Genomic DNA, 13185 nt, shown 5'->3' on the forward strand with positions numbered 1-13185 from the left:
GGCTAACTCTATCCTGAGACTCATTCTGGGAGTTACAGATTCTGAAATTCTGGGAAGCCTATGAGCGATTCAAGGCCAAAACTGGGAAATGGTTCCTGTATGCGAAGACGATTTGCCCTTCGGAAGCTCTTCTTGGCAGGGACATGGTTCTCCAAGCTTGCCTTCACGATGACAGCCTGTGGCCAAGACAATGCCTACAATGAAGTATGGGAGCTGGAAAGCCCAGAGCAGGCGGGTACCGGAAGGTTGTGCAAAGGCTGGAGGCACACCCTTCCCTCCAGAATGGAAGGTGATCCTAGAATCGTCTGGAATCACTGGAGATGTGTTTGAGCACGAGTGCAGGAGGTCCAGTGAGAAACAATGACTTGAGCTGATTTCTCCATGGATGAGGATTTTAAAAGATAAAACAGGCAGGCACAGTGGCTCATACCTGTAATCCCAACACTTTGGGAGGCTGGGGTGGGAGGATCGCTTGAGCCCAGGAGTTCGAGACCAGCCCGGGCAACACAGTGAGACCCCATCTCTACCAAAAACAAATAATTATCCGGGCATGGTGGCACTCAAGCTACTCAGAAGGCTGAGGCAGAAGGATTGCTTGAGCCCGGGAGTTGAAGGCTGCAGTGAGCTATGATTGTGCCATTGTGCTCCAGCCTGGGGTACAGGGAGATCCTGTCTCTACAAAATAAAATAAAGATAATAGCAAGCCATACTTCTGCCTAGTATGGTACAATGAACTGGAGTACAATTGAAAACTCTTTTTTTGTTTGTTTTTTGATTTGTTTGTTTGTTCTGAGACAGAGTCTCACTCCGTTGCCCAGCAGGAGTGCAGTGGCGCCATCTTGGCTCACTGCAACCTTTGCCTCCCAGGTTCAAATGATTCTCCTGGCTCAGCCTCCTGAGTAGCTGGCATTACAGGTGTGTGCCACCCCGCCCAGCTAAGTTGTGCATTTTTAGTAGAGATGGGGTTTTGCTATGTTGGCTAGCCAGGTCTTGAACTTCTGACCTCAAGTGATCCTCCCACCTTGGCCTCCGAAAGTGCTGGGATTACAGGCGGGAGCCAGCATGCATGATACTACTAAGATTTAATCACACTACTTAGGGATCTCCTGGATTCCAGGTCTACAGAAAAGAGAAAGTGGGGTGTGGCGGGGGGATGAGTGAGCAGACCTGGAGGGGACGATGGTGACCTTAGGGGTGGGGGTGAGGAGAGGATTTTCTCTTGGAAAGTTGGGGCTGAGGAAAGAGGGGAACCAGAGGGGCCTCAGAAAAAGGAAGGTCAGGGCTAGAAGAGGGAACAGGTGTCTCCAGGGAGATGTTCAGGAGTTTTGGTGAGGACGGGAAGGAGGTGCTTGCCACAGAGGATTGGAGCAGGGTCACAGCGCTGGAGGGGACTTTTGAGGTGTCCCTTGCTGCAGCGGGAAAAGGGGGGGTGAAAGGCATGTTCGGGGACTGGGGGACAGACGGGGTGATGGCGGGGCTACAAGCGAGAACTAGGGGTGGCGCTTTGGCGGGGACCTTTGAGGTGTCCCTTGTTGGAGTGGGAAGACGTGGGGTGTGGGGGTGACATATGGGTGATGGTGTGAGCTACAAGCTGGAACTTGGGGCGGAGCTCTCAGGAGGGGCGGGCCTGGGTGGAAGGGTTTGGTGGACTTGTAGGTAGTAGTGCCTTTTGGAGGAGATCGTGCTGGGGGCGGTAAGGGGACAGGACCAGGTGGGAGATTGTGTGGAGAGGGCAGAGCTTCTCAAGAAGGGACCGGGGAGGGGCAGACGCCAAGTCTTCTACTCTCCGGCGCCCCCTACAGGCTGCGGGCTGAACTACCACAAGCGCTGCGCCTTCAGCATCCCCAACAACTGCAGCGGGGCCCGCAAACGGCGCCTGTCATCCACGTCCCTGGCCAGTGGCCACTCAGTGCGCCTAGGCACCTCCGAGTCCCTGCCCTGCACGGCTGATGAGCTGGTGAGGGGATGGGGAATGAGACGGCTTGGTGGCTTGGGGGGAGGTGACGGGGCCCAGGCCTGGGGACAATATACTGATGTGTCCCTTCCATCCTTGCGGAGGACAGAGCCGTAGCACTACCGAACTCCTGCCTCGCCGTCCCCCGTCATCGTCTTCCTCCTCTTCTGCCTCATCCTACACGGGCCGCCCTATTGAGCTGGACAAGATGCTGCTCTCCAAGGTCAAGGTGCCGCATACCTTCCTCATCCACAGCTACACACGGCCCACCGTGTGCCAGGCTTGCAAGAAACTCCTCAAGGGCCTCTTCCGGCAGGGCCTGCAATGCAAAGGTTAGCCCGCCGGTCGGGGGGGACAGCCAGGGTCAGAGCCTTCCCCCAGCCCCAGCCTGGGCTTGTGGTGGAGGGTGTACAGGTAGTGGTGCCTTTTGGAGGAGATTGTGCTGGGGGTAGGGGAACAGGAGCAGGTGGGAGATTAGGTAGAGAGAGCAGAGCTTCTTAAGAAGGGACCCAGGCCGGGCGCGGTGGCTCACGCCTGTAATCCCAGCACTTTGGGAGGCCGAGGCGGGTGGATCACGAGGTCAAGAGATCGAGACCATTCCGGTCAACATAGTGAAACCCCGTCTCTACTAAAAATACAAAAAATTAGCTGGGCATGGTGGCGTGTGCCTGTAATCCCAGCTACTTAGGAGGCTGAGGCAGGAGAATTGCCTGAACCCAGGAGGCGGAAGTTGCGGTGAGCCGAGGTCGCGCCATTGCACTCCAGCCTGGGTAACAAGAGCGAAACTCCGTCTCAAAAAAATAAATAAAAAATAAATAAAAAAAGAAGGGACCTAGGAGAGGCAAGGTCCCTTCTTGAGGATCTCAAGCCAGGTATTCTGAGCCTTGGGAGCCCAGGGCCTCAGAAAGAGAGAGCCCTGAATCCTGGCATCCTGGGACTTTGGAATTCTGGAATCCTGGAACCTCAGTTGGGTTTTGTGTGTGTGTGTGTGTGTGTGTGTGTGTGTGTGTGTGTTTTGGAGACAGGATATTACTCTGTCACCCAGGCTGGAGTGCAGTGCCACAATCACAGCTCACTGCAGCTTCAGCCTATTGAGCTCAAATGATCCTCCTGCCTCAGTCTCCCAAGTAGCCAGGACTACACGTGGTACCACCACACCCAGCTAATTTTTAAATTTTTTGTAGAGAGAAGGTATCACTGTAGTGTCCAGGCTGGTCTTGAACTCCTGGGCTCAAGCAATCCTCCTGCCTCAGCCTCCCAGAGTGCTGGGATTACAGGTGTGAGCCACCGCACCCAGTTGAACCTCAGTCTTTAGAACCTTGGAATCCTAGATTCATAAAGTGCTTAGCATGGAATTCTAACGCTATAGAATCTGAGAATTCTAGAATCAGAATCACAGGATTTAAGAATTCTGAATGATAGAATTCAGCTCAAATAACCGCAGAACTTTCGACTAAACGTCTTAGATCTCCCAAGTTTTAGATTCTCAGAACATTATAATTTTGTAACTACAGGGTTTGAGGATAACAGAAACATATTATCAAACTTGAGAGTCTTAGACGTCTAGAATCATAGAAGCTTAATACTATTGTAACCTAGAATCCTGGAAATTCTAGACTCCCAGAACTTGGAACTGTCAAATTCAGAATCCAGCCAGGTGTGGTGGCTCCTGCATGTACTTGCAGCACTCTGGGAGGCCAAGGTAGGTGGATCACTTGAGCTCAGGAGTTAAAGACCAGCCTGGGAAAAATGGTGAAACCCTGTCTCTACAAAAACAAAAACAAAAACAAAAACAAAAAAACAAAAAACAAAACCCTAAAAATTAGCAGGTGTGGCAGCATGTATCTGTGCTCCCAGCTACTTGGGACTCTGAGGAGGGAGGATCACTTGAGCCCAGGAGGTTGAGGCTGCAGTGAGCCGTGATTATGCCACTGTACTGCAACGTGGGTGACAGAGCAAGACCTTGTCTCGGATAATAATAATTCTAGAACCTCAGAAGTCTAGTGGAAACTTAGAAACATCCAACTCGAGAATTTATTGGAACAGTTGAATTCTAGAATCTTAGAAGTCTAGAGCTAAAAAAGCATTGAACATCAAATTCTAGAATCTTAAATCTAGAGACTCCTAGAAACTTGGAATCTGCAGATTCTGAAGTAGAGAAGTCTAGAATTGCGGAACTGTTGAGCTGTCAAATTTTAGAGTTGAGACATATAAAATCCTAAAATCTTGGACATGAAAGAGTCTTACAAGTGTCGAATCATAGATGTCTAGACTTCTAGCAACTTGAACGTCAAACTCTGAAGCCCTAGAAATACAGAATCAGGCCAGGGGCAGTGGCTCACACCTATAATCCAGCACTTTGGGAGGCTGATTGCTTGAGCCCCGGAGTTCAAAATCAGCTTGTGCAACATGGAAAGACCCAGTCCCTACAAAAAAAATACGAAAAATTAGCTGGGCCTGGTAATGCATGCCGGTGGTTTCAGCCACTCAGGAGGCTGAGGTGGGAGGATCGCTTGAGCCTGGGAGGCAGAGATGGTAATGAGCCAAGATTGTGCCATTGCATTCTCTAGTCTGGGTGACAGAGCCAGACTGTTTCTCAAAAAAACAAAGAAATATAGAATCATAGAACCTTCATAAAATAGGTTTTTAGTAAACTCTAGAATGTTTGATGTGTAGTGTCCCTAGAACCATGGAAATGTTGAAATCTATAGCAATGGTTCTCAACCAGGGAGTTTTTCTCCTAGGGAATGTCTGGCAAGGGTTGGAGATGGGTTTTGTTTGTGATACTGGGATAGTGCTACTGGTATCCAGTATGCAGAGGTCAGAGAGGAAGCTAAACATCCTACATTACACAGAGTAGGTACCCTAAAACAAGGAAGTATCCTGGGTACTGTGTTAGTGGTGTTAAGGGTTGAGGAACCCAGCTCTAGGGTATTCAAAGTCTACAGTTACATCACCATTAGAACTAATTATACACATGCATCCACACACACATACACACACATACACACCTATGCATACACACAGACACATATACACACAGACACATACACAGACACAGACACACACAGAGACACAGAGACACACACATACACAGACACACATTCACACACAGACACACACAGACACACACAGACACACACACATACATAAGCCAGGTGCAGTGGCTCACGCCTGTAATCCCAGCACTTTGGGAGGCCGAGGCAGGTGGATCACCTGAGGTCAGGAGTTTGAGACCAGCCTAAACAACATGGTGAAACCCCATTTGTACTAAATACAAAAAAATTAGTTGAGCATGGTGGGGTACACCTGTAATCCCAGCTACTCAGGAGGCTGAGGCAGGAGAAACCCTTGAACCTGGGAGGTGGAGGTTGCAGTGAGCTAAGATTGAGCCATTGCTCTCCAGCCTGGGCAACAAGGTCGAAACCCTGTCTCAAAATAAATAAGTAAATAAAATAAAGAACCAGTTACATTCTGGAATTGGAGTCTAGATTCATGGAAACTTAGTGTGAGCACATTTAGTTGTAGGGTTTGTTGTTTTTTTAGATGGAGTCATGCTTTGAGGCTGGAGTACAGTGGCACAGTCTTGGCTCACTGCAACCTCTCTCTCCCGGGTTCACATAATTCTCCTGCCTCAGCTTCCCGAGTAGCTGGGATTACAGGCACCTGCCACCACATCTGGCTAGTTTTTATATTTTTAGTACAGGCGAGGTTTCACCATGTAGGCCAAGATGGTCTCAAACTCCTGACCTCAAATGATCCGATTGCCCCACCTCCCAAGTACTGAGATTACAGGCGGGAGCTACCGCCCCCAGCAGCCGTCGGGATTTTGAGTCTAGCCCTCCCACTTAATCAAGACCCACCGCCATAGTTGGGGAAACTGTGTTTCAACATGGGAAAATGACCAGGAAAGGGGCAGCCAGTGTTCTGACCAAGGCAGCAAGAGTAGACTGTTTTGAGCCTGGGGCTTAGGGTTCAAGGTGGAGGCCTTCCAGGTAACCTCTCTTCCCCTTCTCACCCATGCGATTGTTCCCTGTCCTGCCAGACTGCAAGTTTAATTGTCACAAACGCTGCGCCACCCGTGTCCCTAATGACTGCCTAGGGGAGACCCTCATCAATGGAGGTGAGAGGCTGGCAGGGGTGCTGGGGAGGAAAGGGGGAGGGGCGGGACGGGTGGAGGCCCCTCTGACGCCTCCATCCCCGCAGATGTGCCGATGGAGGAGGCCACGGATTTCAGCGAGGCTGACAAGGGCACCCTCATGGATGAGTCGGAGGACGCTGGTGTGATTCCAGGCTCCCACTCGGAGAATGCACTCCACGCCAGTGAGGAGGAAGAAGGCGAGGGAGGCAAGGCCCAGAGGTACACCCAGAGCCCTCCAAGAGACCCTGGGGGAAGATTGTCCTACACAGCGAACCTCAATTTACTTTTTTCTTTACGCTTATTTTTTTTTTTTGTCTTTTTGTTTTTTTCCTTTTTGTGGAGAACGGGGTCTCGCTATATTGCCCAGGCAGGTCTCGAACTCCTGGGCTCAAGCTATCCTCCCGCCTCTGCCTCCCTAAGAGCTGGGATTACAGGCGTGAGCCACAGCGCCCGGCCAATTTACTTTTTTCTACAATGGGCTGGCATCACCCCATATTTGTAAATTTTCCCAGTTTCTGAGGCAAACCTTTTAAAGTGCTAAAACTGTTTTTAAATAATTTTTTTTTTTTTTGAGACAGGGTCTCGTTCTGTCACCCAGGCTGGAGAGCAATGGTGCAGTCTTGACCTACTCCAGCCTTGACCTCCTGGGCTCAAGGGATCCTGCCACTTAGCCTCCCGAGCAGCTGGGACTACAGGCTCGAGCCACCCACACCCAGCTAGTTTTTGTATTTTCTTAGAGACAGGGACTACCCTGTGTTGCCTAGGGTGGTCTCAGACTCCTGACTCCTGAGCTCAAGATTACAGTGACGCAATCTCAGTTCATTGCAAGCTCTGCCTCCCGGGTTCAAGCAATTCTCTTGCTTCAGCCTCTTGAGTAGCTGGGACTACAGGTGCCTACCACCACACCTGGCTAATTTTGTGTGTGTGTGGTTTTTTTTTAGTAGAGATGGGGTTCCACCATGTTGGTCAGGCTGGTCTTGAACTCCTGACTTCAGGTGATCCACCCACCTTGGCCTCCCAAAGTGCTGGGATTACAGGCATGAGCCACCACACCTGGCCTATATTATTCTTATTTTTTTTTTTAGTTTTTTTAGAGATAGGGGTCTTGCTATGTTGCCCAGGGTGGTCTTGAACTCCTGCACTCAAGCAATCCTCCCACCTTAGCCTCCCAAAGTGCTGGGATTACAGGTGTGCACCACCATGCCCCCAGCCCACAGATTTTTAAACTATACAGAGTTCCTACTTATTCAGCTTCACTGGAAAGTGAGTTCAGGTGCGGGAGGGCGAGGATATTATCTGCCCTCCCAGCTGCCTAGAACAGGGCTGGCTTAGATCAGGTGCTTCCTACTTAGGTGTGGCGTGAACGTTTATTGAAAAAGCTGGGAAGCAGCGTGGTTCACGCAGGCACTGGAGGCTGAGAGCCCAGATCCCAGCTCTGCTGCTTCACTTGCTAGGTACTTCCCTGGCTGCCCTGGTTTCCTCCTGGGATGATGAGGTACCTACCCTGCAGGGTGATAAAGTTGGTGTAGGGGTAAGGGGGCACCTTCACGGGTGCATGGGAAAATATTAATGAGCACCTGCTGTGTTCTGACTCCAAGCTCACAGCTATGAACAAAAGAGGTAAGTCTGGCCTCCTGGAGTTGACGGTCTCAGTGGGGAGACAGCTAATAAATGCATCCATAGCATCGGATATTGGTAATGGTGATAAAAATAAAACAAGAGGAGATGGAGAATGGGAGATGTGCTTTCTTAGGATCATTCAAGGAGACCTCACTGAGGAAGTGGCAGCTGAAGGGAGTGGAGGGTAGGAGCGTTGTGGGGCTCTCGGGGAAGAGGCTTCCAGGCAGAGGCAACAGTAAATGTAAAGGCCCTGGGGTAGAGCCACTGGCGTTTTTGTTTTTTAGACGGGGAGTCTTGCTCTGTCACCAGGCTGGAGTGCAGTGGCACTATCTTGGCTCACTGCAACCTCTGCCTTCTGGGTTCAAGCAGTTCTCCTGCCTCAGGCTCCGGAGTTGCTGGGACTACAGGCGTGCGCCACCAAGCCCAACTAATTTTTGTATTTCTTGTAGATACGGGCTTTCACCATATTGACCGGGATGGTCTCGCTCTCTTGACCTTGTGATCCGCCTGCCTCAGCCTCCCAAAGTGCTGGGATTACAGGCGTGAGCCACTGCTCTCGGCCTAGAGCGAGACACTTAAAAGCAAAGAAACAAAAAACAACTCCCGGGGACGTGGCGGGTGGGGGCGGGGGGTACTGGCAAAACAAAACAAAAAATTCTTCAACTCCCTAGCTTCCCAGAGATGATCCCTGCAGCCCAAGCAGCATGGTCATTTTCTGCATGTGACTTGTCACCGCTTCCTCTTCCTCCGCAGCTCCCTGGGGTATATCCCCCTAATGAGGGTGGTGCAGTCGGTGCGACACACGACACGGAAATCCAGCACCACGCTGCGGGAGGGCTGGGTGGTTCATTACAGCAACAAGGACACGCTGGTGAGTGGCCGGGGCAGGGCCTGGTGCAGAGGAGCGAGGGTTGGAAGAGGGACGGCTCAGCTGGAGTGGGCGGGGCTAGGTGGGTGGGGCTGGAGCTAGACGTGGGCGGGGCTGTGCTGGAGGCGGGGCTAGAATTAGGAGTGCGGGTTTCAAGGGTGGGACGAGGGGCAGGAGTTAGGGAAGACGTGGGGCTGAAGGCAAGGCGCGGGGTGGGGAGGCGCGGGGAGAGCTAGAGTTAGGTGAGGAGCTTGGCTGGAGGAAGAGGGCTAAGTGGGGGCGAGGCTGGGGTTAGGGTGTGGGGGATGGGCTGGGGTTAAAGCTAGGGGCGGGGCTAGGGTTAGGGCGTGTAGGCGGGGTGGGGTTACATCGTGGGGTAGGTACTAGGCTTAGGGCGTGCACGTGGTGCCCCAGACACCTGGAGCCCCAAACAGCACCACCGGACAGGGACTGGGGAGGAAAGTCTGGCGGTTCGCCTGACCTTTCAAACTTCTCTGCAGAGAAAGCGGCACTATTGGCGCCTGGACTGCAAGTGCATCACCCTCTTCCAGAACAACACGACCAACAGATACTATAAGGTGAGCCCCCGGGCCCTCAGCTCCCCCGGGCTTCCCTCTGTGCCCACAAACTTCTCCATACCTCCTTCTACCCCCAGTTACTCCACACAGATCCTGCAAATCACGTCCTCCCTGCCTCAGCTCATCAGCAAGTGCTGATCATCTGATTCTGGCCCCATCACTTTCCAGCGTGGGGCTGCGGTGGATGGGGTGGCAGGGAAGGGAGGGAAGGGAATCCGGGCGGGTTCCCTTACTTCTTGGTGCCTCAGGCTTCTTCCCTGTAAAATGCCTCAAATGCTAATACCTCAGGGCTGGTGCAGGAATTCAAAGAGCCAATCCAGTAAAGCAATCAGCTTAGGGCGTGGTATATGTTAAGCTCCCAGTAATTCTAAGGCTATTCTCACTATTCCTTTATAATTAATGTATTGCATGATGTGTGCCTATTCATTAGCTCCTCCCATGCCCACACTGTGTCCTGTGGCACACGCACTGTCTTCCACCTGGATGGTTGCAGCCTTCTCCTTGCAGGGTCCTTGCTTCTGATCTCGAAGCCTCTTGTCATTTCCCCCATTAGCATCCGGGGGAGTCTTTATTAAAAGCATCAAGGCCTGGCATGGTGGCTCACGCCTATAATCCCAGCACTTTGGGAGGCCGAGGCGGGCAGATCACCTGAGGTCGAGAGTTCGAGACCAACCTGACTAACATGGAGAAACCCCATCTCTACTAATAATACAAAAATTAGCCGTGCGTGGTGGTGAATAGCCTGTAATCCCAGCTACTCGGGAGGCTGAGGCAGGAGAATCTCTTGAACCCAGGAGGCAGAGGTTGCATTGAGCCGATATTGTGCCATTGCACTCCAGCCTGGGAGACAAGAGGGAGAATATGTCTCAAAAAAAAAAAAAAAAAAAAAAGAAAGAAAAAGAAAAGAAAAGAAACCGTCAAAACTCTCCAGTGGCTCCCATTGTCCTTAGAGGAATACAACCTGGACTCCAACTGTTCCTTGCCCTGGAGTGTCTTCCTTGGATTTTCCGTAGCTGGTTTCTTCTCATCTTCCCATTTTGTTCAGACAACACCATCTAAAATGCTGTGCTTGGCCAGGTGCAGTGGCTCCCGCCTGTAGTCCCAGCACTTCGGGAGGCCGAGGTGGGGGCTCACTTGAGGTCAGGAGTTTGAAACCAGCCTGGCCAACATGGTGAAACCCTGTCTCTACTAAAAGTACAAAAATTAGGCCAGGCTTGGTGGCTCACGCCTATAATCCCAGCACATTGGGAGGCCGAGGCGGGTGGATCACCTGAAGTCAGGAGTTCAAGACCAGCCTGACCAACATGGTGAAACCCTGTCTCAAAAAAAAAAAAAAAAAAAATACAAAGGTAGCTGTGGTGGCGGGTGCCTGTAATCCCAGCTACTTGGGAGGCGAGGCAAGAGAATAGCTTGAACCTGGGAGGTGGAGGGTGCAGTGAGCGGAGATTGTGCCACTGCACTGTAGCCTGGTCAGCAGAGCAAGACTCTGTCTCAAAAAGAGTAAAATAGGCCGGGCGCGGTGGCTCAAGCCTGTAATCCCAGCACTTTGGGAGGCCGAGGCGGGTGGATCACGAGGTCAAGAGCTCGAGACCATACTGGCCAACATGGTGAAACCCCGTCTCTACTAAAGATACAAAAAATTAGCTGGGCATGGTGGCACGTGCCTGTAATCCCAGCTACTCAGGAGGCTGAGGCAGGAGAATTGCCTGAACCCAGGAGGTGGAGGTTGTGGTGAGCCGAGATAGTGCCATTGCACTCCAGCCTGGGTAATAAGAGCGAAACTCCGTCTCAAAAAAAAGTAAAATAAATAAAATGCTGTCCTCACCCCCTATGTGTCCATGTCACCACCTGGTTTTATGGGCTACCTAAGTCATTCATCCTCCCTCCCCCTTCCTCCTTGGACACGTTTCCTACCCCATGGTCCCTGCGCCTTCTTTCCCACCTGGGTCCCCTCAGCCTCCTTCCTGGTTCGCTGTCTCCATCTCATTTTATTCCATCTGCCCTCCGCACACCAGCAGATGATGCTCAGAAGCCTACAGTGGCTCCCTAGGGCCCTTGGACAAAGCCCAGGCTCCTCCCTGTGACCTGTAAAGCCCTGCGTGGCCTCATTTCCTTCATTTAGTATCAAAGGTTTATTTTGCAAAAGGATCTTGCTCTGTCTCCCAAGTGCAGTGGCATGATCATGGCTTACTGCAACCTCTGGCTCCCCAGCTCAAATGATTCTCCCACCTCCCTAGTAGCTGGGATTATAGTCTCTCCCCAGCATGCCTGGCTAATTTTTGCAATTTTTGTAGAGATGGGGGTCCCACTGTGTTGCCCTGGCTGGTCTCAAACTCCTGGGCTCCAGCGGACTGCGTTGGCCTCCCAAAGTGCTGAGATTACAGGCTTGTGGCACCTTGCCTAATTTTTAAATATTTTGTAGAGCCAGGGTCTCACTATGTTGCCCAGGCTGGTCTTTTTTTCTTTTTCTTTTTTTCTTACTCTTAAGGCATTTATTTATTACAGCATTCTCTGATTTCACAGTAGCTTAAAATTCAATTCAGTCTTGACATTTCTCCACTGAGGCCACTCCGCATATGACATGACCCCTCCTCCAGCACTCAGTGTGACCGGAATCCCAACGGCGAGCCCCAGGGTCAGCCTCTTTGCTTCCCAGGTGAACCAACGAGATGTCGATACTGCCTGCTCCAAGGTGAAAGCTCAACTCGAACTTACTGGAAAAGGAGTGAAACGTCTGCAAAGTCCACTTTAAGTAGAAGTACTTTTTGCTTAAGGATAATGAAAGGGGGTATTTGACAGTGAAGTACATGATTCGGAGTGAAGAATCCGGGTGTTGCTCTGCTGCTCCAGGCTGGTCATACTCCTCTTCCTTCTCCTGTGGGCCCCCTTCCTCAGGTATCACACAGCCTCCATCTGTGGCATACAGAACGGCTACAATCCTCCGCAATACCGGGTGGTTTTCCTTCTCATTCTCCTGGCAAATCGATTCAGTGTTCCGTAGCTTTCCGAAGTAGAAACCCCCGTCTTTCTCCAAGTCTTTGACAGCAAGTTTCAATACATTGAGCTGGAGCGATGAGGGAGGGAGCCACTGCAGTTTCTGGACCTCGTCTGGCAGCCACAGGGTCATAGTCTTTTCCGTCACAGTTTTCGGCAGAAAACTCCTTGAATCGCTGAACGAATTCACAATTATCCTGAAACTTTCCTTTTACTAATTTGTCCACAGGAATTGTTTTGTCAACACCCATCCTCTTAAAACCCGCTTGTATTTTGAAGTTCTGGATGTATGCGTGTTCTAGCTTAGCTTGGAGCCAGGGCACAGCAAGTCCGTAAACTGACAACAGGCAGCCCCTGAGCATAGCTGTGTCAGATTCAACTGCAGAGACTCATTGATCCAGGCCTGCATGCCCTGTGACTTAGATTATCACCGGTCACTGACGTTGAGTATACGTTCACCGCCAACTTCGGCTCTCGGCGGAACCGCGTCCGCTGCCCGCACTCGGCTCCGGTTCCATCTTCGTCTCGTTGGTCTTGGACTCCTGGGCCATCTGCCCACCTCGGCCTCTCAAAGTGCTGAGAGTACAGGCATGAGCCACCGTGCCCGGCCGTCAAATGTTTTCCAAGCTCCTACTGTGTCCAGGCACCACCCCACGTGGCGGGGATGCAGCTTAGCCTTTGAGCACAGCCTTTCCTCAGGGCCTTTGCTCACGCTCTGGCTCACCCACTCCTTGCCAGCTGGCCTCTTCTTACCTTTCTGGTCTCTGCTTCAATATCACTTCTGCCAGTAATTATTATTACTATTATTATTTCTGAGATGGAATCTCGCTCTGTCGCCCAGGCTGGAGTGCAGTGGCGCAATCTCGGCTCATTGCAACCACTGTCTCCCAGGTTCAGGTGATTCTCCTGCCTCAGCCTCCCAAATAGCTGGGATTATAGGCACGCACCACTGTGCCCGGCTCATTTTTGTATTTTCAGTAGAATTGCATGGTCTGCCTGGCATCCTCACCTGTGCTGGTTCCATGTCCTG

At 51.4% G+C, this 13185-nt stretch overlaps 1 protein-coding gene and 1 pseudogene across 2 annotated transcripts in view; one reads left to right on the forward strand and one right to left on the reverse strand.

The window, feature by feature from the left end:
- PRKD2 (protein kinase D2) overlaps nucleotides 1-13185 on the forward strand; it is a 40240-nt gene that overhangs the window by 9415 nt on the left and 17640 nt on the right. For both annotated transcript variants that reach the window (XM_039466513.2, XM_039466514.2), the window contains exons 5-10: nucleotides 1803-1957; nucleotides 2064-2286; nucleotides 6000-6077; nucleotides 6161-6314; nucleotides 8469-8586; nucleotides 9084-9161. In XM_039466513.2, coding sequence (XP_039322447.1) covers nucleotides 1803-1957; nucleotides 2064-2286; nucleotides 6000-6077; nucleotides 6161-6314; nucleotides 8469-8586; nucleotides 9084-9161 — 806 coding nt within the window. The remainder of the gene's footprint in view (nucleotides 1-1802; nucleotides 1958-2063; nucleotides 2287-5999; nucleotides 6078-6160; nucleotides 6315-8468; nucleotides 8587-9083; nucleotides 9162-13185) is intronic.
- LOC141581107 (microtubule-associated protein RP/EB family member 1 pseudogene) lies at nucleotides 10676-13179 on the reverse strand (annotated as a pseudogene).

This window comes from Saimiri boliviensis, chromosome 14 (genome assembly GCF_048565385.1).
Source record: "Saimiri boliviensis isolate mSaiBol1 chromosome 14, mSaiBol1.pri, whole genome shotgun sequence".
In the NCBI taxonomy this organism is placed as follows: domain Eukaryota; kingdom Metazoa; phylum Chordata; class Mammalia; order Primates; family Cebidae; genus Saimiri; species Saimiri boliviensis.